General features: G+C 44.3%; 2 protein-coding genes across 2 annotated transcripts; both read left to right on the top strand.

The window, feature by feature from the left end:
* The first annotated feature begins 6,299 nt into the window (after nucleotides 1-6,299).
* ATP6V1F (ATPase H+ transporting V1 subunit F) lies at nucleotides 6,300-13,828 on the top strand. The gene is made up of 2 exons (XM_069979426.1): nucleotides 6,300-6,485; nucleotides 13,395-13,828. Exons 1-2 carry the CDS (start codon nucleotides 6,319-6,321, stop codon nucleotides 13,594-13,596), a joined length of 369 nt encoding a protein of 122 aa, XP_069835527.1. The 5' UTR covers nucleotides 6,300-6,318; the 3' UTR covers nucleotides 13,597-13,828.
* Nucleotides 13,829-23,298: 9,470 nt separating this feature from the next.
* Nucleotides 23,299-27,079, top strand: SPMIP1 (sperm microtubule inner protein 1). Its single transcript, XM_069956267.1, has 3 exons — nucleotides 23,299-23,569; nucleotides 23,652-24,187; nucleotides 26,836-27,079. The coding sequence occupies exons 2-3, from the start codon at nucleotides 23,755-23,757 to the stop codon at nucleotides 26,949-26,951; spliced, it is 549 nt and encodes a 182-aa protein (XP_069812368.1). The 5' UTR covers nucleotides 23,299-23,569; nucleotides 23,652-23,754; the 3' UTR covers nucleotides 26,952-27,079.
* The last annotated feature ends 611 nt before the right edge of the window (nucleotides 27,080-27,690 follow it).

The following is a 27,690-nucleotide window of genomic DNA, read 5'->3' on the forward strand; positions in this document are numbered from 1 at the left end:
AGGGCGATGCGTATAGGACCGTTGGGCCCGCAATAGGGCCTGGTAAAGAATTTGGAATTTTTGGTGAGCCTGTTTGCGTTTTAGAGAAACATAATTTATGACATGCCCCCTAATCACGGCTTTGGAGGTGGCCCACATCAAGGGATTATCATCCACATGGTCTAGATTGTCATCAATAAAATTTGCCCAAGACATTTTCAGATAATCCTGAAAGTCGCTCGAGTTTATGAGATAGGTAGGAAACCTCCAGAGTCTTGACCTAGTATGGGGTGTAAGTCCCTGCAAAGACAAAGTGATTGGGGAGTGATCAGAAATGGTAATGGCGTGAATCGCACCAAAAGAGATAGAGTCCATAAGGGAAAAGGAGGTAAGAAAGTAGTCGATACGAGAAAAACTCTCGTGAGCAGATGAAAAGAACGTGTATTCTCGGGAGGTAGGGTTAGCCAGACGCCATGGTTCATACAATGAGTGTGATATAAGAAGATGCAGAAGATCCTTAGTAGAAGGGGAGGTATTGCATTGACCCGCCGTCTTATCTAATGAAGGGCACAGTACTGTGTTGAAGTCACCCCCTAATATGAGGTTAGTGTAGTGACCCTGGAGTAAGAAGGAGTTCAATTTGGAGAAAAAGGCTGTATTAGGCTGGTTAGGGGCGTATAAGTTCAATAGAGTATATTGTGTGTCGTCAAGTCTCACCACTAGCAACAAATATCTACCCCCCTCGTCTGCGACCTCTTTTTCCACCACAAAGTGAAGGCCTTTACGAAAGAGTATCGCTACTCCCCTTGATTTTGAGGAATAGTTGGCCACATAGCAAGAATCTATCCACGCTGCCCGTAGGGCAGATGGAGAGTTCTTCTACTAGTGCGTTTCTTGAAGAAACATAATGTCAGGTCCTAAGCGTTTTAAGTGGGTAAGTACTTTCTTACGCTTGATGGGCGTGTTAAGACCTGCCACGTTCCAACTCAGGAGTCGCAGACTGGAGGGGGTAGTGTACGTGTCAGTCCCCATATGGATGGGTGCGGTCATGTGTCCGTCAGTAGTAGGTGATAAAGCATGTAGTAAAACATACAGTTTGAGGTCCCCCGCCGTCCCAGCGAGCAACGGGAGACTGTGCATAGGCTAGTCGGGGTGAGGCCGGAGGTCCCACACGGGAGCAACAGAATGTCGTTGTAATATCTACAAGGAAAAAAAGTAAAAGTGAGCTTCAGCAAAAAACAATAACCAACTTGCAATAGATAAAAATCACATAGGCACAGCGTCAATAGAAACCAAAGAAAAACATTAGATAGGACATGGAAAAAAATATATCCCATATGGGGAATCAGTTACAAATGCCCGAGTAGTCCCTTGGTGGAATCATCCTGGGCGGTCCTCCTGCTCTATACGGAAGTGACGGCGGGCTGCAATTGGATCGTCAAAGAGGAGTTGTCTCCGCTCCGATTGTACCCTTAGTTTCGCCGGGTAAAGAAGTTGGAATCGGATGTCGTGGTCATGGAGATAGCGACAGATGGGAGTAAAGTTCTTGCGTTTCAAGGAGACATTCACAGAAAAGTCCTGGAAAATCAGAACCGAAAAGTCCTGAATTCTGAGGGCCCTTTTGTTCCTGAAGGCATGTAGGACTTTCTCCTTTACGGCCCAGTTTTGGTAACGGGCAATAACCGGTCTAGGTCGGACATTCCGTTCTCCAGGTGGTTTAGGAGGGCCAATGCGGTGTGCTCTTTCAATGGACAGAACATCAAAGGGTCCCTCTATTTCCAAAGCAGCAGGGAGGGTAGATGTTAGCAGCTGAAGAAGAGCCGGGCCCACATACGATTCAGGAATACCGACAAACCTAAGGTTGTTTCGTCGTGCACGGTTCTCCAGGTCAAGTTTATCTTTAAGAGCATTTTCGGCTTCACGGTGTCGAGCAATAGCCTGCTCTAATGAGGACGTCGTAATTTCACAGGAAGTTATTCTACCCTCCAAATCGGATATTTTTTGTGAGTTCTCAGTAATCTGGGATAGAGCTGAAGTAATGGTCGCGTGTAGGGTATCCAAGCGTTTGTCAAACATAGGCATCAGCAAACGAGACACCTCCTGAGCTACCGAAGTTGCGCTAATAGGATCTCGATCTGGTGGGTCAACAGCGCTATGGTTTGGAGACATATTAGGTGGAGTGATATCGTCCCTTTCCGGAGAAGCCTGACTAAATAGGTCCTTTGCAGAACGTTGGGAGGAGATCATAGATGGTTTGGTTGTCACCTTGTCCTTTCTGGTTTTAGGGTTCTGTTTAGAAGCCATTGAAGCGGAGTAATTGTTCCCAGAGGTAGACGGAGAATGAGGCTGACGCTTAGATTTATCTGTCGGTGTTTTGGAGAGAAATTTGTCCATGACCCCTGTGGGGTAAGCAGGTTACTGTATGGTGTGCGGGAAACACTCAGGCATTAATTAGGAGGACGTTACATGAGGGCTAAATGTGGTAGACGCCCAGTCTTTCACAGGAATATATGACACTGGTAGAGCCTGATCAGGCTGTTGTAGGCGGTGACCATACAAATATGGAGACGAGTATATCTCTCTGGTGATGCAGAGTCCGCACAGGAGTATATATCACAGGTGGTGCAGAGTTCGCGCACGAGTATATATCACAGGTGATGCAGAGTCCGCACAGGAGAATATATCACAGGTGATGCACAGTCCGCACAGGAGTATATATCACTGGTGATGCAGAGTCCGCACAGGAGTATATATCACAGGTGATGCACAGTCCGCACAGGAGTATATATCACAGGTGATGCAGAGTCCGCACAGGAGTATATATCACAGGTGATGCAGAGTCCGCACAGGACTATATATCACAGGTGGTGCAGAGTCCGCACAGGAGTATATATCACTGGTGATGCAGAGTCCGCACAGGAGAATTTATCACAGGTGATGCACAGTCCGCACAGGAGTATATATCACAGGTAATGCACAGTCCACACAGGAGTATACATCACTGGTGATGCAGAGTCCGCACAGGAGTATATATCACAGGTGATGCAGAGTCCGCACAGGAATATATATTACAGGTGATGCAGAGTTCGCACAGGAGTATATATCACAGGTGATGCAGAGTCCGCACAGGACTATATATCACAGGTGGTGCAGAGTCCGCACAGGACTATATATCACAGGTGGTGCAGAGTCCGCACAGGAGTATATATCACAGGTGATGCAGAGTCCGCACAGGAGTATATATCACAGGTGATGCAGAGTCCGCACAGGAGTATATATCACAGGTGATGCAGAGTCCGCACAGGACTATATATCACAGGTGGTCCAGAGTCCGCACAGGAGTATATATCACTGGTGATGCAGGGTCCGCACAGAAGTATATATCACTGGTGAATGTAAGGTATGTACTCTGCAGACTGTACTGTGACTGAGATGATTTGCAATGTCCAAGCTGGAGAGGGTGCAGTTCAGTGCACTCACTGGTTATAAATTTGGTTGGACAGTGAAGTTCCCGGCAGGTTAACAGGGGAAGCCAGGGGATGTCATCCAGATGTACACCTCAGAGGGGGAAGTGCTGCCCTGAAGTGTTATGTGTAGCTACAGTACCTTGAACAAGGCAAGAGGGCGGCAAGGCAGCAGCACTGTGGTGTCCCTGGTGAAGTAGAACCTAAAGTTCCGCGGGGGGGGGGAGTGCAGCTGCAGCGGCGTGTCTCACACACAAACTGTCCCCAGGGAGGGGGCGCCGTTGCACCACGTGGGGCGGTAATGGCGTCAGGCCGAGTATCCGCCTCGTGTGTCTTCACCCCCGCAGTACCTCAGTCCCCAGGGAGATTCCGAGGGGACCGCGGCTCGCTGGGTGCCTCAGATGTATCTGTGCGTCGGCCCGGCAAGGTGAATGGTCCCGCCGGCTAAAAGGCAAGATGGCGCCACTCCTCTCCTCTCCCCGGCGGTTGCCGCGCTCTGCCAATAGCGGCCCCGCAGTGACCCGAATTGGGTCGGACTCGGTGGCTGGATGTCACTCACGGGCTGCTCGTCCTCTCAGGATGTTTGGAGGAGGGAAACGGGTGTTAATCCCTCTGATGTCCGTGGATTATAGGACGGGCAACCGGAGCTCTGGTAAAAAGCGGGCACCCTGAGTGTCCCGCCCACCGGAAGTGATGCAAATTATTTTAAAATTCTTTAAAAGTTTTTTTACATAATAATGAGAAGAAAAAAAAATAGCAATATTTCACTTCCATCAGGGGAATCGAACCAAGAGGGAAAAAGCTGTTGTTAGACTCTATACAAATGATTTACCTCTAAACCAGTGCTTCTCAATTCCAGTCCTTAGGCCTCACCAACAGGTCATGTTTTGAGGATTTTCTTAGGATTTAACAGGTGATATAATTATACTCAGTGCATCAGATATTATCACAGGTCTTCTCTGTATGGGATATTCTTAAAACATGACCTGTTGGTGAGGCCTGAGGACTGGAATTGAGAAGCACTGCTCTAGACCACAGCTCCAACACATTTGGGCTAGGAGGTATAACTATATCTGAGTGTTTCTCTCAGACATAACCTGCCTACAGAGCACTGAGCTGCAATCAGAGACACAAAATGAAAGCGTCAGCGGGCAGGAGGCTGGACAGTAGAGATTATTCATGAAAAAGAGGGAGGAGAACCTAGTGATGAGGTGTGCCCAAATGCTGAGCCACAACTCCTATTTCATTACAGTAGGAGACCATAGATTGTGCATAAATTACTCCATGAAGAAATTACCAAAGGGTACCATGCTCACAAGGGGACTACCAGCTACAGTACACTGGCTGCGTCTCTGGTAGACCTGTTCTGAAGTGACACTGTCACCCCCTATTTGCATTTTTACTGCTCTCCACAGGTATAAAGGGTAAATGTTACAGCTTTCATTACTTATTTTATATCACACCTCATGGTGCTTGTTCTGGTAAAAAGTCGTTTTTATCACCTGTGGATTGGTACATGTGGGCGGGGCCTTGCGGCCTTTGTGCCACATCGCTCCGCCCCTAGCACCACTTAACTCTGCCCACATCCGTGCCATCATCGCTGGATAGGCCCCGCCCCCTCAGCAGCTATTGGTGTGGGACAATATAGGGGTGGGGCCTACAGCCTTAGGCTTGCCCTTCCAATGGCTGCTGAGTGGGAGGGGGCATATGCGGTGATGATTTCACAGATGGGGGTGGTGCTAGGGGCGGAGCAATGTGCCACAAAGGCCGCAAGGCCCCGCTCACATATACCAATCCACAGGTGATAAAAATGACTTTTTACCAGAACAAGCACCATGAGGTGTAATATAAAATAAGTAATGAAAGCTGTAACATTTACCCTTTATACCTGTGGAGAGCAATCAAAATGCAAATAGGGGTGACAGTGTCACTTTAAGGTTTATGAAGCACAGGAAGAGTATTACATATATGATCCTATGCAACGTGCATGCATTCCATTATAGACTGCAGATGCATCCTGCTCCAGGTCAATCAAGCACAAAAAAGAAAAATTATTACACATCTGTTTCTTTGAAATGTGATTACTGTATCATTAACTATAGAAAAAAAATCTGCTCATTCCAGGTCTATGAAACTCATGAGATCTTTGACATCTTTCCCCATTGGTAATAATGCTGATCCTTCTCAGTGTCCCCCTCCCAGCTGGTGCAGAAACAGGCTCAGTGTTATTCCCTAGAGGAGGTGGCGGCCCTGGGGGAAGGAGCTGCTCAGCCTCCTCCAGCTGCAGCAGAGAGGCCTGGACTGAGCCCTGAGCCCCGCTCTATCCTGGGGATACTGTCCCACACAAGTGGCCTGCAGCAAAATGAAGACGTTGGGACTTTATAGGTGATTACTAAGCTTGAGAGGGAAAAGCTGCCGTGTGAGGAGACTGTTTCCCCTGGTCCCCGTCCTCCTGGTGAACAGTCCTTGTGAGGTAGGAAGAGCAGTAATAATGGCGGCACTCCTCCCTCTCTGTACCTCCCCGCCTGTAATAGCGGATGGTTATTCGCTGGAGACCTCCCTTTCTGTATTTAGTTGTACTGGGGATAACCCACTCTGCCTCTCCTGTCTTCTCTTATTATTAGTCTCTTATTAGTGGCGCCCTCCTGCGTTCATTCTATGTAAGCTCAACTTCTCCACCGTACAAGTTTGACCTTCACCTCCCTCACACACCAGACCCCGCCCACTCACTGCGATGTCCGCGCCGAGCTCCGCCCCTCCTTGTCAGGTGACGTTTGCGTCTAGAGTCACATGACAGGCAGGAGCCGAGCAGTACGGTGCTGTGTGTGAGCTGTCAGCTGATAGAAGCAGAGAGAGAGAGAGAGAGAGAGAGAACATGGCGGGCGGCCTGGTACGCGGTAAGCTGATCGCGGTGATCGGTGATGAGGACACCTGCACTGGCTTCTTGCTCGGAGGAATTGGCGAGCTCAACAAGAACAGGAAGCCCAATTTCCTGGTGGTGGAAAAGGAGACGAGTGTGACGGAGATCGAGGAGACGTTCAGGTGAGGAGTGCTGCCGGGGCAGCGGGACAGGGATAGGAGGGGCCGATAGTGAGCACAGGATCTGTACAGCGGGCTGGTGGCTGCAGGCCTCGGGGCGCACAGCAGTAACGTAAAGTGCTATCCCCCCATTGGATGACAGCACCTTCCTGGTAGTAACAGCCTGATCACAGCAGCCTGCCAGTATACATGGCTGTCATACCTGCTGGGTTTGGGTAGTCCAGTGGCCCCCTTAGGTCATGCTGGTCATGTTTGCCTTAATGAGGGGAGTTGTAGTTTGTAGCTTATACAGAGAGATGATGGGAACTCCAGTGATAACAGGGCAGTCACTGTGTGTAGCAGTAGTAGTAGGAGATCATTGGCACCTTGGTTGATAGGAGACCCAGAAACAGCCCAGTCTCATCATTTGGACCCTGATCATATATTGTACATAACATCTAGTATTACTGCAGGTTGGGGGTCATCTGCCTTCTCAGAGCTTAGGATTCTTCCGTGTCTCCTGTTCCCCTTTCTCATGGTCACAAGTTGTGAGTAACCACAGCCTGGTAACTAGTTTTCCACCCTGACAATGGTTCTATGTTTCTATTCATAACAGAGGGCATATTTACTGAACACACAGTCCTCTGTATGTAGGTATGGTCTGCCCTGAGCTAGATGGGGTGCCTGCCTCTAGTGTTATGGCATCAAGTCTTCCACAGGTTTCTCCCCGATCACCAGACCTTAGCTTCCTCAGTTCTCTGATGGAATACAGTTACATTAGTAGCAATTCCCTGATCTAATGATATTGTAGATTCATTGTTACTGATTCTCTATGTAACAGACTGATCAGCACATTATGACGTCTATGTCTGCAGAACCTATAGTCTAGAGCAAATCGGTTGCAGATCCTGTACGTGTGTGAACCCACCCTTAATGTATTTTACTTACTAAGTATTTCTTGCAGCATTATAACTAGAGATGAGCTCAGCTTGAGCATGATCCGTCGGCATTTGACTCCTGGCGGCTGGAGAATTTGGATGCTGCCGTAGGGAGCCTGGAAAAACATGGATAGGCTATGGTTTCTTGGCAGCCCTAGGGCAACATCCAATTTCTCCAGCCGTAGGAAGTCAAATGCCGACCAAATATTCTCAAGTTGAGCTCATCTCTAGTAATAATGAAGAAAGAAAACGTTAAAGAATTATTAGTAAGTAAAATACATGAAAGGCCAAATCCCCTCAGCTAAAGACGATCTCTATTCAAATCTATGGGTTGTCTATGTAATGCAGAGAAGTCCTCCAGAGCAAAGGACTGTCTTTAAGACCAAGCTCCAGTTTTGGCCAGTTGATGAGGATGCTGAACAGGGGGCACCCCTCTACTAAATCAGAATTCCTTAATAGGAAAAATGAGTTAGACAGCCTCTTTAAAATGGATTTTACTAAAAAATGAAATGCTCCCAAACCTAGCTGGTCTTACTCACCAAGCCCCCCTGAGATTTTTTAGCCGCCTCCTGCCTTTCTAGCTGCCGCTGTTCCTGAGTTCCATGTTTTTTTTTTTTTTCTTTAAAGTGACTGTACCACCAGGCCCAGGCTGAAGCACTGGAGGCGGGCTGACCCACCCTTAGTGGGAGGAAACCCTAGCCCCTCTATGATAGGGTTCCATTGATTCTAATAGAGTCATGTCATGGAGGGGCTGGGGATTCTTCCCACTGGGGGTCGGTCGGCCGCCACCAGTGCTTCAGCCTGGGTCTGGTGGTACAGTCACTTTAAAGCCAGTCAATATCCAAGATGGCACAGACTGGAAAACTACATTTCCCATCATGCATTGCTTTTCCCTGGTTGGTCCGTTTATGTACCCACCCCCTTCTTGTCATTACTACATTGCACAGTAAACACAAGGCTGTGTTTACTGTGCAACTGAAATAGAGCAGCCCTGACAATAATAATTAGTGAAACCATTATAAAATAAAGTATTATATACCTTCAAAGTTTTTAAACACCTCCTGGCATTACTCATGCACCATCCAAGAAACTTGTAGACTTTTTTTATTTTTTATTTTTTTACAAATTACATATAGTGGGCTTGTAATTGACCAAGTCCACTATAATAAATATTGGTACTGATTGGTGCTTTACATGTACTTAACCCTTTAAGGACATGGCCCATTTTCGTTTTTACGTTTTCGTTTTTTCCTCCTTGTGTTTAAAAGGCCATAGCACTTGCATTTTTCCACCTAGAAACCCACATGACCCCTTATTTTTTGCGTCACTAATTGTACTTTGCAATTACAGGCTGAATTTTTGCATAAAGTACACTGCGAAACCAGAAAAAAATTCGAAGTGTGGTGAAATTGAAAAAAAAAACGCATTTCTTTTATTTGGGGGAAATGTGTTTTTACGCCATTCACCCTGGGGTAAAACTGACTTGTTATGCATGTTCCTCAAGTCGTTACGATTAAAACGATATATAACATGTATAACTTATATTGTATCTGATGGCCTGTAAAAAATTCAAACCGTTGTTAACTAATATACGTTCCTTAAAATCGCTCCATTCCCAGGCTTATAGCGCTTTTATCCTTTGGTCTATGGGGCTGTGCGAGGTGTCATTTTTTGCGCCATGATTTGATCTTTCTATCGGTACCTTGATTGCCCATATACGTCTTTTTGATCGCTTTTTATTACATTTTTTCTGGATTTGATGCGACCAAAAATGCGCAATTTTGCACTTTGGGATTTTTTTGCGCTGACGCCGTTTACCGTACGAGATCAGGAATGTGATTAATTAATAGTTCGGGCGATTACGCACGCGGCGATAGCAAACATGTTAATTTATTTATTTGTTTACTTTTATTTAAAACCTGGGAAAAGGGGGGTGATTCAGACTTTTATTAGGGGAGGGGGATTTTTACTATTAACAACACTTTTTTTTTTTTTTTTTTACACATATACTAGAAGCCCCCATGGGGGACTTCTAGTATATACACTTGGATCTCTCATTGAGATCTCTGCAGCATAGATATGCTGCAGAGATCCATGAGATCGGCACTCGTTTGCTTTCGGCTGCTGCAGCCGGAAGTAAACGAGTGCCGAGCCGGGGACGGCGCCATCTTGGACGCGTCCCCGGCCGGCATCAGTAACGGAGATCGCTCCTCCGGGACAAGGTCCCGGAGGAGCGATCTCCCCCACTAGACACCAGGGAAACGTTGCCTCCGGTAATCGGAGGCAGCTGTCAACTTTGACAGCTGCCTCCGATTAGCTAATTAGCGGGCACGGCGATCAGACCGTGCCCGCTAATAGCGGCGGTCCCGGGCTACACGCGGCACCCGGGATCGCGGCACTTCAAAGCGGGGCCGCCGCGCGGCCCCGCTTTGAAGTGCAAGTGAGGACATAGGACGTACCGGTACGTCCTATGTCCTTAAGAGGTTAAAGAGTCACTGTCGTTTTTTTTTTTGCAGAAATCAATAGTCCAGGCGATTTTAAGAAACTTTGTAATTGGGTTTATTAGCCAAATCTGCCATTATCTGCATGTAAAAAGCCTTTTCCCAGGTCCCCCCCTCCTTCCTCTTTTTCATCCACTCTGAAAAATCTGAAAATTGTGACTTGTTGCAGGAGACGTCCCCTGTCTGCTCTAGGGAGAGGGGAGGGGGGAGGAGGAAGGAGGGAGTTAGCCGGCAGCAGAAAGCAGATAACAGAGGATTACAGGTACGGAGCTGGGTGACAGCTGTAATCCGAGCTCAGACAGGTCACTGGTGACTGTCCAAGAAGATAACGGGTGAGATATTTGTAGATTAACTCTTTGTTGTCCTGTTTTGGTCTTTTGTTTAGCTCTCTCCATAGGAGAACAATGAAGACAGGGGGGAGAGCTTCAAACTGCTTTTTCATGATAAAAATGCATTTTTCTGATAATAAACCCAATTACAAAGTTTCTTAAAATCGCCTGGACTATTGATTTCTGCAAAAAAAAATTTTCACGACAGTGACACTTTAACCCCTTGCCGCAAAATGACGTTCCTGGAACGTCATGTAAAGCAGGTAGTTAATGCAACATGACGTTCCAGGAACGTCATGGCTTCCCTGCCTCCCCCCTCTGTCCCTAATTGCGATCGGGCAGCAGGAGGAGGCTGTGTCACACAACCTCCTCCTGCTACCACTGCCCGGAGGGAAGCCGCGCTCCCCCCGGGCAGTTAACCCCATAGACGCCGCGGTCGATGTGACCGCAGCGTCTATGGGGAGATTTGTGGCTTAATATAAAGATCGGGCGGCAGGAGGAGGCTGCGGCATGCTGCCTCCTCCTGCCGACACTGCCTGATTCTCCCCCCGGCCAGTTTCACCCCCCCGGATCACTCCCCCCCCCCCCCCCGGATGTGCATTACCCAGCCCCCCTCCCCCGTGCTCCTTGTCCTCCCCGTGCTCACCTTCCCTGTGTTCCTCCGTCCCCTCCTCCGATCTGGACCCTGATCCTCTCCCCGGCCTGTTCCCCCCCACCCCCGATCCGTCCCTCCAGCACTGATCGCCCTCCTGTGGGCTTCAGACTCCTCCGCAACCCCTCCCCCGGAGCCGCACGAGCAATCGCACGGCTTCGGAGGGGTTACCATAGTAACCCAGACGCTTCCCGGTGCGTCTGGGTTACTATGATATATAACGATCAGGCCCTTGCACTGTAGCAGGAGTCTGATCGTTTGAATGAGTAGTCAGTGTGTAACACTGACTGCTCATTCATTCATTCATTCAATATACAGTATAGTGAATTACAGCACTCATCACGTGCTGTAGTGCATTATACTGTATATATGTACCTGAAAAGTAAAAAACACAAAACACACACACAAACATAAATACATTAATAAATAAATTAATTAAACCAATAAATAAATAATTAACTACATGAATTAAATAAATAAATAATTAAAATAAACAAATAAATATACATATTCCCCATCCCCCTTTATAAATGATCCCCTATAAATAAAGTACACATATTTGGTATCGCCGCGGCCGTAATCACCCCGTCTATTAACCCGTTATGTTAATTATACCGCCCGATTATTGCCATTAACAAAATAAATAAAAAACTAACCAAAATGACATTTTTTTGTTAATCCCGCCCCCTAAAAAATATAGAAAAAAGCTATCAATAGCACACATTTACCCAAAAGGTTTACCACTAAAAGTGTCAGCTTGTGCCGCAAAAAAGAAGCCCTTACATAACTCCATTGGTGAAAAAAGTTTAATAATACAGGTCTTACAATATGCAAGACACAAACAGTATATATAGTATAAATGCCATAAACTATAACAAAAGCTATATACAATGGATATCAATGTAATCGTACCGACCTGACGGACAACTATAACATGTCATATGTGATGTATAGTAAACGTCATGCAAAAAAATGGAGAAAAACTGCTGCTAAATTGTGTTTTTTTATTCGTACCACCTCATAAAAAATTTAATAAAAAATGATGAGGGTGTCACATGTCCCCCAGAATGGTATCGATGGAAACATCAACCTGTCTTACACAAATATTTTGGCACCGCAAGGCCTCTGTGACATGATATAATGGCTATAAAAAACCTGAAATAAGAAAAGACCCCAAAAATACACAGGGCTTCTGTCATGTCTGCGGCCTGTGGTTGAGTCAGGTGACGCACAGCAGCCACATATGGGGGATTTATAGAAACATTGGAATAAGGGGAATAAATAGTGAGTGGTATTTCTCAGTTAGTATTTGCTGTGTTAGAGGGAAAAAATTGATTAAAATGGAATATCTGCCAAAAAAAATGAAAATTTTAAATTTCCCCACCAACTTGCTTAAATTTCTGTGAAACACCTAAAGGGTTAATACACTTATGAAATGTTACTTTGAATACTTTGAGGGGTGCAGTTTTTATAGTAGAGGGATTTATGGGGGTAACTAACATACAGGCCCCACAAATCCACTTCAGAACTGAACTGGTCCCTAATAAAATCTGAAATTGAAATTTTCCTGAAAATTTGAAAAATCGCTGCAAAATTTCGAAGCCCTCTAACATCCTAACAAGTAAAAGGACGTTCACCAAATGACGTCACCATAAAGTAGACATGTTGTAGATGTTGCATTAATTATTAGTTCATGTGGCATGGCTATTTTTCTCAGAAAAAGAGAATTTTGAATATAAAGGATAGTAAATTTTTCAAATTTTTGCGCAAATGTTGTGTTATTTACAAAAAACTACTGAGTGTATCAACCAAAGTATACCACAAACATGAAGAAGAATATGTCACGAAAAAACAATCTCAGAATAGTTAAATCTCAGCGATAGTTAAAAGCATCGCAGAGATATCACTACATAAAGAGAGACAGGTCAGATTTGAAAAATAGGCCCTGGGCATTAAGGCCAAAACAGGCTGAAGAGGCAAGGGGTTAACCACTACCAATGTCAGTGTTACACACAGGAGCAGCTGTGCTGTGCTTTAAGGCAACACAGGATGCTGATGGGCAGCGTGGAGGGGGAGAAGGGGGAACAGAATGAGATGCAGGGGGAAGGAGGTGTGCGAAGGAGGAGACAAAACTAATCTTACTGGAGGCATGGCCCACTGTAGGTGGTGATAGTGGGTCACGTGTCCTCCCTCTCTTCAGTAGGCAGTGTCATAATTGCTAACCCAGCCCATCGAAGAAAGGGAGGACATATGATCCATGTCCCGGAAGGAGCGGGACATAGTGGACTCTGTTTAGGTAACTTTTTGCATTTAGAGGGGGTGAGTCAGCAGGAAAAGCTCCAAAAGGGCAGAGAACACGTAATTACTTGCTATGACCAATATGTGAAGTTAAAAGTGGGCTATTACATAATGTAAAAAAGATTTTGCGTGGAATACCCCTTTAAAGTAACATCACCAGTATGATGGACTAAATTAAATTAGTAACATTTTTCTCTTTCTTCCTCTTTGTTCAGGAGTTTTCTACAACGTGATGATATTGGAATTATACTCATCAATCAGTTCATCGCTGAGATGATCCGGCATGCTATTGATGCACACAATCTCTCCATTCCTGCCGTCCTTGAAATCCCATCTAAAGAGCATCCCTATGATGCTAACAAAGACTCTATACTGCGCAGAGCTAAGGGCATGTTCACTTCAGATGACTTGCGATAATTTACTTAGCCATATGATCCCTTTATGGGACCTTCCTGTAATGGTGTATTGTAACTTCCTTCCTACATAATACTGTATGCATTGACAGATTGTTAGGAAACATCATTCCTTGTCTTTGTATTTTAATTTATTCCTACTGCTGGAGCTGTGTCACCCTGATATTTTTCCACTGAAGTATATAAAGCTTGGTCCTCTAAGCGATCGTTCCATGATTAAATGTACTAGTATGATACTTCTTGTGTGCACTAGGTAATATGTTTCCTCTATTTTTAAAGATTTCTTAAGAATTTGAGATGTTCTTGCTATAGATTTATTGTGACAATTAGACAAGTCAGAAAATTAGATCAATGGGGATCTGCAATCCATACCAATATATCAAGTCCTAGTAGTATGAAGTATGAATCAGTACAATTTAGAAGAGGAGCAAAGAGTTCTGCTTTGTGAGTGTTGGTTGGATATGTCAGACCCTTAGGGTACTATTACACGGAACGATAATCGGCCGAATTGGCCCGATTCGGCCAATTATCGCTCCGTGTAATAAATGAAACGATCAGCCGAAGACAACGATCATCGATATAGGTTAGAACCTATTTTTGTCGGCCACCGACCGCGCACCGCTGCGTGTAATAGCGGTGCGCGACTGACCATATACATTACCCATCCACGTTCCAGGGCTGCTCCTGCCGTCTGCTTCTCCCGGGGTCCCGCGCACGCTCTAGCTTCACAGTGGCCTGTCAGCTGATTGGCCACTCAGCCAATCGCTGAGCGGTAATGATGTCCTTGCAGCTCTTGTTAAACGATTATCGGGCTGTGTAATAGGCCCAGTAAACGAGCGACGATCTAGCAGATCGGCGCTCGTTTACAGGTATTATCGGGCCCTGCTCGGCCCGTGTAATATCACCCTTAGGGTCCATTTACACAGAAAGATTATCTGACAGATTGTCTGCCAAGGACTTGAAGCCAAAGCCAGAAACAGACTATAAACAGAGATCATGTCATAAAGGAAAGCCTGAGATTTTTCCTCTTTTCAAATCCATTCCTGGCTTTGGCTTCAAATGTTTGGTAGATAATCTGTCAGATAATCTTTGTGTAAATGGACCCTTACCCATATGATCTTCTGGTATGTTGAATTTATAGTTTAATGATTGTGTCGCTGGAATAGCTCTTCATTTTACAAGTGCTGTGTACCTTGCTTTAGATATTTCATTGTAAGTCATAGATGAATATCTAGTTGTCTGTATTCTTTATAAAACAAAGAGGGAATTTATCATTCAGGGGTATGTTTTGGGGAAAATGTTCTATAATGTATCTATTATGCGCAAAAATCTTTGTGAATTTGTGCAATTTTTCTTACTTAAAAAACTTAAGCATGAGTGAAGTTTACACCTGGTCAGGTAGTGGCAACAATGAATTAGTCAGATTCACAGTCTAAAAATCTTACTTTTTAAATTCAGCAGTTGAATGCAAAAAACGTTTAAAAAAAAAAGTGATAAATGATGATAAAAAAAGTGATAAATGATGATAAATTCCCCCTTAAGTGTGACACATGGTACATTTCATATATCTGTCTGTGCTTCCAGAACGAGAAATGCTTGAAAGTGTCAGAGATGCTTTCCCAAGACCCTAATCTTTCGGGGGCTGTAACGCCTCCTCCTCTCCCATCTTTTAGGGCCGTATTACATAGCCCAATGAGCAGTGTAAGCAAGCGCCTATCTGCTAGGTCAGTGCTAACTTACTGAGTGTATTAGACAGCTCGATGGACCTGCAGCAAAAGCCGCACAGATATAGTTATTGATGTCCATACAGCCCTTGCTTTCACATATAAGATAATAAAGTTTATACTTAGCCATGCTTCTAGGTGTCTATAGCCTTTAACCAATGTCCCCTGCTCCCTGCAGCTGCCTCTGACGTTTTTTGACTCGTCTCTGTCCGTACAGATAAGGTGCCAGAAGTATCAGAGGCAGCTGCAGGACAACAGAGGAGCCTGGACACGTAAGCGTAAACTTTATTATTTTCCTTACAGTGTCATCAGGCGTTGGACGTGCATTGCTATTACATGTAGTCATGTGTGTTCGGCGGTTGATGATTTTTAAATTTGCTGAATGAAAACAGTCAGCCGATAGTCAGCTCCTCGGCTGCGCGTTGTTCTTATTGCACGAAGCGTTAATCTGTTGAGTCTGCCTATTTTCAGATAATTGCAGGGCCCTTACCCTGCTTGGAGCTCAGCTTGCAGCTGACTGTCAGTCAAGTAGGGTCCGGGATGGGATGAGTAATTATGAGGTATTCCAGCTTGCAGGAGATCAGGAGGTTGGGAAAATCTCTGCCTCTTTTCACTGGAGTATAAAAGTATTTTTATATGTTCTGAAAGTACAAATGGATATATGAAAGGTAAAATTAGGGAGATTTATCAAACATGGTGTAAAGTGCCCCTAGCAACCAATCAGATTCCACCTTTCATTCCTCACAGACTCTTTGGAAAATGAAAGGTGGGATCTGATTGGTTGCTAGGGGTAACTGAGCCAGTTGCATGTTACACCATATGTGATAAATCTCCCCCAATGTGTCTAATTGACCAAACGGTTATCTAAGCCCCAATTCACACATCCATAATTGCGTATCTGCAATTACGTATTATGTACAGATCCCATTGTTTGGGACCATGACCTCAACACAAATCTGTAACAACTACTTGTGTGTATGTGTTGGTAGAAATCAGTTAGTCTGCAATTGGTGAAAAACACAAAAACACAGAAAAATGCAACAGCTCACCGCAATGGCAAGATACAGACCCACTACAGACATGAAAATAGTTAAAAGCAGCCTCCCCAACTGCCAAAAAAAACTTCCTTTAAAAATAATGAGGCTCTTGGTTACCACTTGAAAATGGCATAAACTGCCCCACCATGTTACGGAGGCCTCATGCTCGGGACAGTCCTACACTGTACTATGGCCTCTCCATGGCATGTAATACGCCTATGCTCTGGGCATGCAAGATTCGTCTAATACCAGCAACAGTAATTACACCACCTGAACAGTGGAACAACAAAATATGTGTGAAAGGGGCCTAACAGTGTCAGCAGTTTAGAATGTGAATTGCAGTGGACAGATTCACTTTAATATAAAGAAGCAACCTAGTAAGGACTGGCTGTCTTATGACTGATCTGGTGTCCGGCAGCTCATATAGATCTACTTTGACATTTCCCACATACCTTACATTGGCTTTTATGTTCCTGTGTCACCTTGTGAAAGCTTGGATGTTGAATAGTTTCAGTAAAGACTACACTGGGAATGACTTTAGGCTGGCCTGTTCTTGTTTGATCTTCACAAGAACCAGCCATTTGCAAACACTCATCTGTTTACTGAAAACAAAGCGTGTGTATGAGGTATACAGTACTGGCTTGTTTCACCTTCTTCAGTCTACCCAGCACAATATACATTCAGTTTATCTAGAATGCCCAAAAACTTTACTCGCAGAAATTTCTGGTTGTAGTTGGGAGCTAAGAATTGTCATAGGTCCATAGGGACCAATTGGAGCTTAGTATTCATTTTAAAAGAGCAGTTTAAGAAATGAAAGCTGCAATTGGCTAGTATGGACAAGAAACAAAGTTATTCTTTTAGACAATATTCCCAGCTTTGTGAGATTTATTAAAATTAGTACAAGGAAAAGTTGAGTTTTTACCCTCAGAAAACATTCAGGTTGCCTCTTTAATTTTTAAAAGGACACCTGGCAATTTTTTTTTTTTTTTTTTTAGAAATGACTAGCAAGTAAAAGTATGTGTGTTTATATATTTTAAAAGGGTTGTCCTAGATTTAAAAAAAAACAACACAGCGCCACACCTGTCTTCAGGCTGTGTGTGATTTAGCAATTTTGGTCTAATAACTTTATAATAACTGAGCTGAAAAATTATCCTCAAACACAAGGGACATTATAGCGACTCTGTACCCACAATCTGATCCCCCCCCCCCCAACCGCAGCAGATCTGCAGCAGGTCTCGCTACGAATTCACAGCGAGAAATCCGCTGCGGATCCGTTATGTGTGAACATACCCTTAAAGCTACTCTGTACCCACAATCTGACCCCCTCAAACCACTTGTACCTCCGGATAGCTGCTTTTAATCCAAGATCAGCCCTGTGGTCCGTTTGGCAGGCGATGCAGTTATTTTCCTAAAAAAAAATACTTTAAAATTTGAAGCCCGTGGCAAACGGGAGTATCTGTGCCCTAACTTTGCACCACCCCTTCGTCCCTTCTCCCCACCCTCTTCATCATTAGGAAAGCCACTGAAACATTTTCTCCATGCTGAACATTGCACAGGTCTTTGATGATCCAGCCCATGTGGCGGGCTGCCACAGGTGGGGAATAGTAGGCAATCTGCCTGGAGCATTCCTAATGATGAAGAGGGTGGGGAGGAGGGACAGAGAGGTTGTGCAAAGTTAGGGCACAGATACTCCCGTTGGGCTTGGGGCTTCAAGTTTAATAGTATTTTTATAGGACAATAACTGCATCACCTGCCGAACGAACCGCAGGACAGATCTTGGAATAAAAGCAGCTATCCGTAGGTACAAGTGGTTTGAGGGGGTCAGATTGTGGGTACAGAGTCGCTTTAAGGGTATGTTCACACATAACGGATCCACAGCGGATTTCTCGCTGTGAATTCGTAGCGAGACCTGCTGCAGATCCCTGCCCAGTAACCTCTATGGGCAGACAAACTCGCAGCAGGATGCACCGTTAACCCCCCCCCGCCACCGGATCCTATTTTTCACCTGGTCCCCGCTCCGGCTTTCTTCGGGGGTTCTTCGCACGTTTCGCTCGGCCAGCTCGGGGCAGCGCACTGATTGGTTAAGTGGGACGTGAAGACATCGGGAGCCCCGAAGCAAGCCGTTCTGCTGACAAACACGCAGCGGGATGTGCATCCTGCTGCGAGTTTGTCTGCTCATAGAGTTTACTGGGCATGGATCCGCAGCAGATTTTGCTGTAAATACGCAGCGAGAAATCCGCTGCAGATCTGGTACGTGTGAACATACCCTAAATGGTTCCTGTTTTTTTTTTTTTTTTTAAAAAGAAAGCTGCCATGCTTTTAAAAGTCTGGACGACACATTTAAAAAGGTTTTCCATGGAAAATAATTTGTTTCTCTCACCACAAAATAGACCATCAGTAGCAGTATCAGTTGGCACAGGCTTGCGACTGCATTACACAGTAAACGGCCCCAGAAGCAGGTGGCTTGTAAATTTTTAGTCCCTGCTAAAGGCCATTTCCCATGGGAACGGGACGTCATCAGAAAACTCTTGACAGCAGCACGGAGTGGGACCTGTCCCCTGCAGCCTCGGCAGCATGGCTAAGTATGAATTTTTCCTGGACAAGACTTTGAAAGTGAATCTGTACCCACTGCCCCCCCTACACACACAAACAAAACTACTGGTACCATTCCTTAGATGAGTCCTTTCCTCAGGCTGGGCTGGGTGTCACTAGTATGTCGTTGCCGTCTAGGATTGCTACAACCTCATGCATAACTTAAAAGAACGAGCACTGAAGACTAGAGATCCGGTCCAAAAATCCAAGGGGGATGCAGGCCTAGCGCACAAGGAACGGTACCAGTAGTTTATGGGGGTGGGTCAGTGGGTACAAGTTCGCTTTAAGGTAATTTTCTTGTTGGAAGGTGAACTTTCACTTGAGATCCAGAGCGCCCAGAATCAGTTTTCCTTATATCCTGATCAGTTTTTGAAAAACACCCCACAGCATGATTGTGTCATCTCTATGCATCATTGTAGGGATGGTATTGGACTGTTGATGAGCATTGTCTGGTTGTCTCCAGATATGACACTTGTTTGTTTGTGTTTACACAGACAGATTTATCCAACAAATTTTTAAAGCCAAAGCCAGGAATGGATTTGAAAAGAGGAGAAATCTCAGTCTCTCTTTTATGACCTTTTTCCCTTTTATAGTCTGTTTCTGGCTTTGGCTTCAAAAATCTTTCGGATCTGTGTGTAAACGCACAATTAGAAAGTCCAATCTTGGTTTCATCAGACCAAAGAATCTTGTTTTCCTGTTAACTGAATTTACCACATGTGGACTACCGAATACTTATGTCCATGCAAAATGTCATATTTTTTCTTTTTAATATGTTTGCAAACATTTCTAAAATTATTTTTCACATTTTCATTTTCAAAACCGGAACTTTTTTAAAATATTTTTTTTATTTACTTTAGCTCAAGGCCGCATCGTAACAGAATTTGACAAAACTAAAAGGGTCTAAAGACTTTCTGAATGCATTATATGTTATAAAATTAATCCGCACAGTTTTGGACTAAAAGAAAAAACCTTTAACCTCTTAACGACATATGATTTAATGTACGCCAATAAGAGGGTACTGAGGGGGCTCAGGACTTGAGGTTTCAATTTCATTGCAACCTATGCCAGCTCTGAGCTGGCATAGGTTTCATTGCGCACAGGATCTATGTGGAAGCATTGTATAGAGGACATTTTTAAACCCGACGCTAAAAATGCTTGGCTTAATAAATGTCCCCCTATGTGTATGCTAGAGTGGAATATTCATTGCTTGTTATCTACTGTGTCAGAATTCGACTATACTTTTCATTGGGAAGGTATCCATATAGAAAGGTAATCTCGGCAGGTCTTGCTGCAACTTCATCATTTATTTAGGCAAACATAAAAACGCTGCACCCGTTCTGACCTGTTGGTCTTTCATAACAGCATAACGATACATGTAATTAGGCAGACTCATGCTGCGTTTACACAGAACGATTATTGCAATAACGATCGCATTTGAGCGATAATCTTTCCGTGTAAACACAGCAAACGATCAAGTGACGAGCGAAAAATTGTTTATTTTGATCTTTCAACATCTTTCTGAAATCGTCGTTCGCTAAAAGTTAGCAGATCGCTTTGTGTAAACAGTCTTTCAAAGATTCACCCTATGTAAAAAAAAAATAGGCTTAAAGAAGCAGTTCACTTTTTTTTTTTTTCGCCCCCCCGGGTAGCCGCTGTCAAGTATACTTACAGAAGATGATCGGTGTCCCGTTCCCGTCGGTCAGTTCCGTCCCGCGGTGCCGTGCACATCGGGCACGCTCTCACTTCCGCCGGCGCTGTGACTCCTCTTCTCTCCCTTGTCATTTGAACGCCGGAAGTCACGCGCTTCCATAGAGAATGCATGGAAGCGAGTGACTTCCGGTGTATAATCACTGGGCAGAGAAGAGGACTCGCAGCAGCCGGCGGAAGTGAGCGCGCTCCCGATGTGAACGGCACCGCGGGACGGAACTGACCGACGGGAACGGGACACCGATCATCTTCTGTAAGTATACATGACAGCGGCTACCCGGGGGGGGCGAAAAAAATAAAAAGTGAACTGCTTCTTTAAGCGATCTTAAAAATGATCGCAATAACGATTTTTCTTACGAATTTTCTAACGATTTATTCGTGTAAACGCTGATTGTTATAAAAACCAAATCGTTGCTTCAAAATCGTTAAACGATCGATTGGGCGAATTATCGCTCCATGTAAACGCAGCATAAATACACGTTATTAGATGGCACTTCACGGGATCTGTATGTATTGCAGCTCATTCCATTCTGGGGGGGGGGGGGTGATACTGGGGGATAACTACCTTATCTGAGGCTCCTAGTAACTAGAGTATTTGAAAATGAATTTTATAATGAATTCTCAAGACAGGTGATAAGTACCTGTGGAGGCAAAAAATTAGACCCCCACGTTCACAAGAAATGGGGTTCACTGAGTCAATGATATGACATGCTTTGCTGCTTTCACCGTTTACTTGCTATAAAAATTCTTAAGATTGCCAAGCATACGTATGAAAGGGGTTTTCTGAATTAGAAATACTTGTCCCCTATCCACAGGATAGGGGACAAGAATGAGATTGAAGAGTGTTCGACCTCTGTGTCCCCCTGGAGATCTCTTTATCGACAAACCGCCTCCTTTTTTATGAAGTAAGCCGTGGGTCAACGCATAACCTGTGGCTCCATTCTTCCTCTATGGAGAAAGAATGGAGCTGTGGGTCATGCAACGGCCTGCGCCTCAGTTCATAACTGAGCTGTCACAGATAGAGAGATCCCTGGGGGCATGGAGGTGGTACCCATCGCAATCTCAGACTTGTCCCTTTTACTGTGGATAGGGGACAAGTATTTTAAAAAATTTTAATCTTGGAATAAGTCTTTTTAATTCCACTTTTGGCAGAGGGAAGTTTAGTCATGTTATTAACTGCTGCAAAAACAGAATGCACTGATGTGGAGAAGATTCTTGTATACCTCACGTCCAGACCTGTTCTTTTATAGGTTGTTCTTACTGGAAACAAGTCACAGATACCGCATGCTTCAGTTGGATTTGGGTATCTGTTTTATTTCCAGCAGCTAACAAAGAAGCCTTATGAATCAGAGCTGCCACACGTACCTGGGATTTTCTTCCCATGTATTTATGAGATCATATATCACCAGCATTTTCTCATTGGCATCTACCTATCGGATCATGTCTCACCAGGCATAATCGGTCTTGTATAGAAATACGTTTTAGGAATTTTAAACATTAGTGTTGAGAGTGTTGTGTATAATCAAAAGATACCACTTTCTGTTGCAATCACTAATGCAATTTACATTGCGCCCAGCCTAACTTCCATTCTTCAAGGCTGGCTTCACATGTTCTGGCTGAAACTTTACTGACAAAGTATTACGATTTCTTAGTTTTGTAAGTATACAGCATTGGCCTATAAGGGGTTAATGTCTTCACGTGTTGCCCTTTTGCTGTACTTTTACTGTGTTTTTAACATAAATGACTGAAATGTCACCATTGTGTTTTAGTAGAAAACAAGAATTTGTGCAATGTGCAATTTGTGTCGAGATTTTGGCCAAATTGTGGCAAAACCATGCTTCAAGACAACCTTAAATTTATTAGTAAACGTAGGAGACAGCACTTCTTGTGAAAAAACAGGATTTTTTTTATTCACATCAGACGCAACATTTTGGCTTGAAAAAGGCTGAAGTACCAGCCGAAACGTCTGATGTGAATAAAAAAAAAATCACGTTTTTTCACAAGAAGTGCTGTCTCCTACGTTTACTATTGGATTGAAGCCGAACGGAAGGGTCCTGTGCGGTGAGACGTGCACTCCATCTAAACATTCTTGATTTTTTTCCACTTTTTCCAGTGCTGTCCCAGTTTGATTTTTTATAACCTTAAATTTATGGCCTTTTGTCAGGAGTAACCATTAATATCAGAAGTTGTCTGATTCATGACCCCCTGACGATTAGCTGTTTTAAGGGGGTACCAGCATTGCTGTACTATTAGTACAAGTGAACAGGGCAACACTGCAGTACTTAGCACCACTGGTACTAACAATGTGGCAATTCCAAGGCATGTGTCAGTAAATATTAATGAGGCTGCAACACTGGTACAAGAGCGGTGGCTGGACAGGGGTGCCAGGATTTGAAACCCTGATGATCCAATGTATTAAGGCTGGATATTCCCTTTAATTGGAAAAAACAATGTCAAATAGAGGTAAATCTGCATGTAGGTATGGTAATGCTTGTATTGCACCATTACCTCAGTTGCTATCTAACACAGCTTTAAGTACTATTATGCTTTAAGATAACTGATGACTATGTCCCACATCAGAGAATCTGTAGTGTATATTGTGCATAGATACCCTACATTCTGCATTTACTACTTATCTCCATGGCAACCTGATGTCAACAGTAGTAATGACTCGTGCATTGCCTGCGAGGTAGTGGTTACCAGCCAGCCAGCTGTGACACGGGAGAGGGCATTACCAAGGTGCCCAGTGAATACACACATTTAAAAGGGAGGTGGGTCAGCAGATTCATAGGAAGTGTAATGTACAGCTACACATCTAACATCCAGCAGTCTCACTTATTCCAATGAAGCACCTTTCTCAGCACGGCAGATCAAATAACTGTCTGTCATTCAACGCAAAGGCAGTGAAGTGAACTGGGTAAGTGTTACTCTTCATATACATAACAGCAATTATCTAATTAATTATTTGCTTATTTTTTATATATATTTTTATGTTCCAGGGTCCTCCTTTTCTTCTATCCTACAACTATGCAGTTCTGCTAGTTAAGTCCAGCATTTAACAGGAGTTTCCACCTAAGAGAGCACTAGTAAAAGTAAACTGCAATGGCGCGGGAGTTAAATTTAACAACTCAGAAACAAGAATTTATAAAAGAGTCTTACCTCAAAGAGATGCATACACGCATTAACTGGTGGCGCCATCATAGACAGAACACACAACCCGCGCCACATTTAAAAGCCAAAGTGAAAGATCATTACAAGCTGCCAACTATCCAGACAAAGATAGATAATAATAACTGCTTGGATATACAGAATGTCCTCCATCTGAGAAATGGTAGAAGGAGCGAGCAAATGGAAACTAGCCCTATAGAATCCATGATGAAGCCAGTCAGTGCTGGAACACGCAGTCTTCTGTACAATGGCACATCCAAAGAAGAAAAAGGAAGGTATTGCTATTTGAAAGTAAGGAATAGCCTTGGACCAGAGGAGAAATACTGCTACCCGATCGCAACAAGTTGGGTTTATGGGTGGCATTTAGGTAAGTCACTGGTTAATTTATGAACTTATTATGACTAATGCTAAGTTTACACGGAGCGATTATCGGGCGAATTTTCGAATTCGAACGATAATCGTACGTGTAAACACGGTGAACGATCGCAAAAATTGTTCATTTTGATCTTTTGATGGTACTTTTACACGGAGCGATAATTTGCACGATCGCACGATTTTGAATGAACGATGTTTTTTTTTATAACGATCAGCGTTTAGACGGAACGATACATCGTACGGAAAATTCGCTATGCGATCGTTCAAGCCTATCTCACACATAGGTGAAATCGTTGAAAGACTGTTTACACTGAACGTGCATTGATTGGCTGAAGAGGGGAGCCGGGAATTTCAAACTGCTCCCCTTCAGCTAATCATTGCACTGATTGGCTGAAGAGGAGCCGTTTGAAATACCCGACTCATCTCTTCAGCCAATCAATGCGCTGAAGAGGGGAGCCGGGGATCTCGAAGACCTGCTGAGCGGAGCAGGTAACGTATGCTCTTGGCCGCGGCGGTGGGGGCGATCGGAGCGGGGGGGGCCATCGGAGTGGCGGCGGGGGTGGCGATCGGAGCGGCGGGGGGTGTGGGCGATCAGAGCGGCGGGGGTGGCGATCGGGGCGGCGCAGGGGGCTGCGGTTGAGCGGGGGGGCGGGTTGCGGGCAGGCTGGGCTGCGGGCGCGCGATCGCAAAACGACTGCAAAACGATTTTTCCGTATGATATATCGTACCGTCTAAACGCTGATCGTTATAAAAAAAAAAATCGTTACTTTGAAATGGTTAATCGTACGATCGGGCCAATAATCGCCTCATGTAAACTTAGCATAAGGGTCCATTTACACAGAAAAATTATCTGACAGATTATCTGCCAAAGATTTGAAGCCAAAGCCAGGAACAGACTATAAACAAAGATCAGATCATAAAGGAAAGCCTGAGATTTCTCCTCTTTTCAAATCCATTCCTGGTTTTGGCTTCAAATCTTTGGCAGATAATCTGTCAGATAATCTTTCTGTGTAAATGGACCCTGATGCTAAGTTTACACTGAGCGCTAATTGGCCTGATCGCACGATTAACGATTTCGAAGTAATAATTTTTTTTTTTATAACGATCAGCGTTTAGACGGTATGATATATCGTACGGAAAAATCGTTTTGCGTTCGCGCGCCCGCAGCCCGCCCGCAAACCCGCCCCCCCGCGCCGCCCCGATCCCCACCCCCGATCGCCACCCCCGGCGCTCCGATCGCCACCCCCACCGCTCAAATCGCCACCCCCGCCGCTCCGATTTATTATTTGTGGGAGTCTAAGAGCTTAGATTCCCACGATTGCCAGAATAAAAGGGCATAAATGCATGGTTAAAGCGACTATGTACCCGCAATCTGTCCCCCCCAAACCACTTGTACCTTCAGATAGCTACTTTTAATCCAAGATCTGTCCTGGGGTCCGTTCGGCAGGGGATGCAATTATTGTCATAAAAACAACTTTTAATCCAGCAGCGCTGTGTCTAATTGCCGGGGCTTACATTTGTATATGCATTAGGCTGGCACACCTTCTCCGTCCTTCTTTCCCATCCTCCTCATCATTAGGAATGATCCAGGAACATTTACTGCTGTTTGAGCTTTGCACAGGTGTATTAACAATCCAGCCCATGTTCATTATACACACAGGTGGGGAATAGGAAGCAATCTGCCTGGAGCATTCCTAATGATGAGGAGGGAGGGGAGGAAGGACAGAGAGGGTGTGCCAGCCTAATGCATATACAAATGTAAACCCCGGCCGTTAGACACAGCGCTGCAGGATTAAAAGTTGTTTTTATGACAATAACTGCATCCTCTGCCGAATGGACTCTAGGACAGATCTTGGATTAAAAGCAGCTATCTGAAGGTACAAGTGGTTTAGGGGTCAGATTGTGGGTACAGAGCCACTTTAAGCACTTTGTACCTTCATTTCTGCTTGGCTATCCTGCCATGGTACCGGCCATGGATTGTGGAGGTCTCAGCAGCTGGACCTACACAGATCAAAACACAGTACACTAACAGATGGAAAATGTTATGTTACATGACCAAATTACAGTGTAGTAATTCCTCAGGTCAGACATTAATAGCTGCCCTAAAAAGGGGCAATGTAAAACTGAGTGGTGGCTACAGGACAGCAACACTTGGTAGACACTGCTATGATGGAAAGGAAGAACATTATATTATAATAGTCATAATTGAATATCATTTGCTGTTTAGTGCTCAAAAAGAAAAGCATTGGCGCAGATTTATGGATACAGAAAACAGTCTTCAAAAACACCAGATTTATCAGTGTATGTGGCTGCTGTAGCTGAAGACTGTCTAGTCTAAATTGTGACAATAATTAGTTGATTTACTTCAAGCACGCATTGTACCCATATTTTTGGGGATGTTTAGGCCATACCCCTCTTATACCAAGACTATGTCCCATGGTCAGACCCAACGGAATAGTGTCTAAAGAGTGTTTAAATTTATAATAAATGTGACAGGGGCAGACAGGGGCTAGTAACTAAGCTGCACATTATCCTGATATGTCCCATAATTCTGTTTTGGTCTATTCATACTTTTTCTCCTGATTATGTCCACTACAGATGTATACTGTATCACTAATAGAAGTATTTTCTCTGTGCCAGGTAATCTTTTAGACAACAGCTGCCCCCAATACCGACGTTGTCGCATTGTGAGTGACACCTTCTACAGGAAGAATGGAATACCCACTCAGCCAAACCATACGGACATGGCCCTGTAACCATGGCAAAGGACAAAGCAAATATTGGAGCCCGTCCTAAATTGTCATTTGTTGCTTTGTAAATTTGCAGTTTCACTAGGCACAGTGTGTGTGTAAGTAGCTGGCAATAACATATCAGAAACAGTCAATGGCTTCTTTTTGCTTTTCTGTGTAATAATTATATATATATACGTTAGAAACAATATTAGAGTGGACACCCATCGTAGCTGCATGCATCCATTAGTGATGGCACCAGAATATTTGTATTTGGTGAATGACCTGTAGCCATCTGGATAGTGGTCTGCAGAAACCATTCGCAACATTGTTATATTTAGAATATCAAACATAAAGTTGAAAACAGAAGAGAGCTACTGCCATCAATACAAGCACACCATTTGTGTTTAATAAAGGGACCATTGTTTTTTTTACACCTCTTAAGCTGGACATACACATGTATGCACCAGGAAGTCTACTGACGCACAGCCAACTACTCATTAACACCAATCACCTGAGGAATGCCAAAAAATGTGCAATTTTGGCCTCCATTTTGGTGGTTTACACCTGGGCTTTTTGTTTTTCTGCTGGATGGAATAGCACAGACATCTGAGCTATATAATGGAGCAGGTTCCTGTAAAAAAATGTGTATTGCACAGGAGTCTATGTATGATGGATGCCACTATATGGTGGCCGTCATGGAGTCTCCCAACCTATACCTCTGCTGGACACCACAAGAACATGGTGTGAAAAGAACTTTGGCTGT

Source organism: Dendropsophus ebraccatus, chromosome 1 (genome assembly GCF_027789765.1).
Source record: "Dendropsophus ebraccatus isolate aDenEbr1 chromosome 1, aDenEbr1.pat, whole genome shotgun sequence".
In the NCBI taxonomy this organism is placed as follows: Eukaryota; Metazoa; Chordata; class Amphibia; order Anura; family Hylidae; genus Dendropsophus; species Dendropsophus ebraccatus.

Excerpts from the sequence above, each read along its gene's own strand:
- ATP6V1F (XM_069979426.1), top strand. The coding sequence starts at position 6,319 with ATGGCGGGCGGCCTGGTACGCGGTAAGCTGATCGCGGTGATCGGTGAT. Across the intron at positions 6,486-13,394 it reads GAGATCGAGGAGACGTTCAG|GAGTTTTCTACAACGTGATG; the intron begins GTGAGGAGTGCT and ends CTCTTTGTTCAG.
- SPMIP1 (XM_069956267.1), top strand. The coding sequence starts at position 23,755 with ATGGCGCGGGAGTTAAATTTAACAACTCAGAAACAAGAATTTATAAAA. Across the intron at positions 24,188-26,835 it reads GGTTTATGGGTGGCATTTAG|GTAATCTTTTAGACAACAGC; the intron begins GTAAGTCACTGG and ends TCTCTGTGCCAG.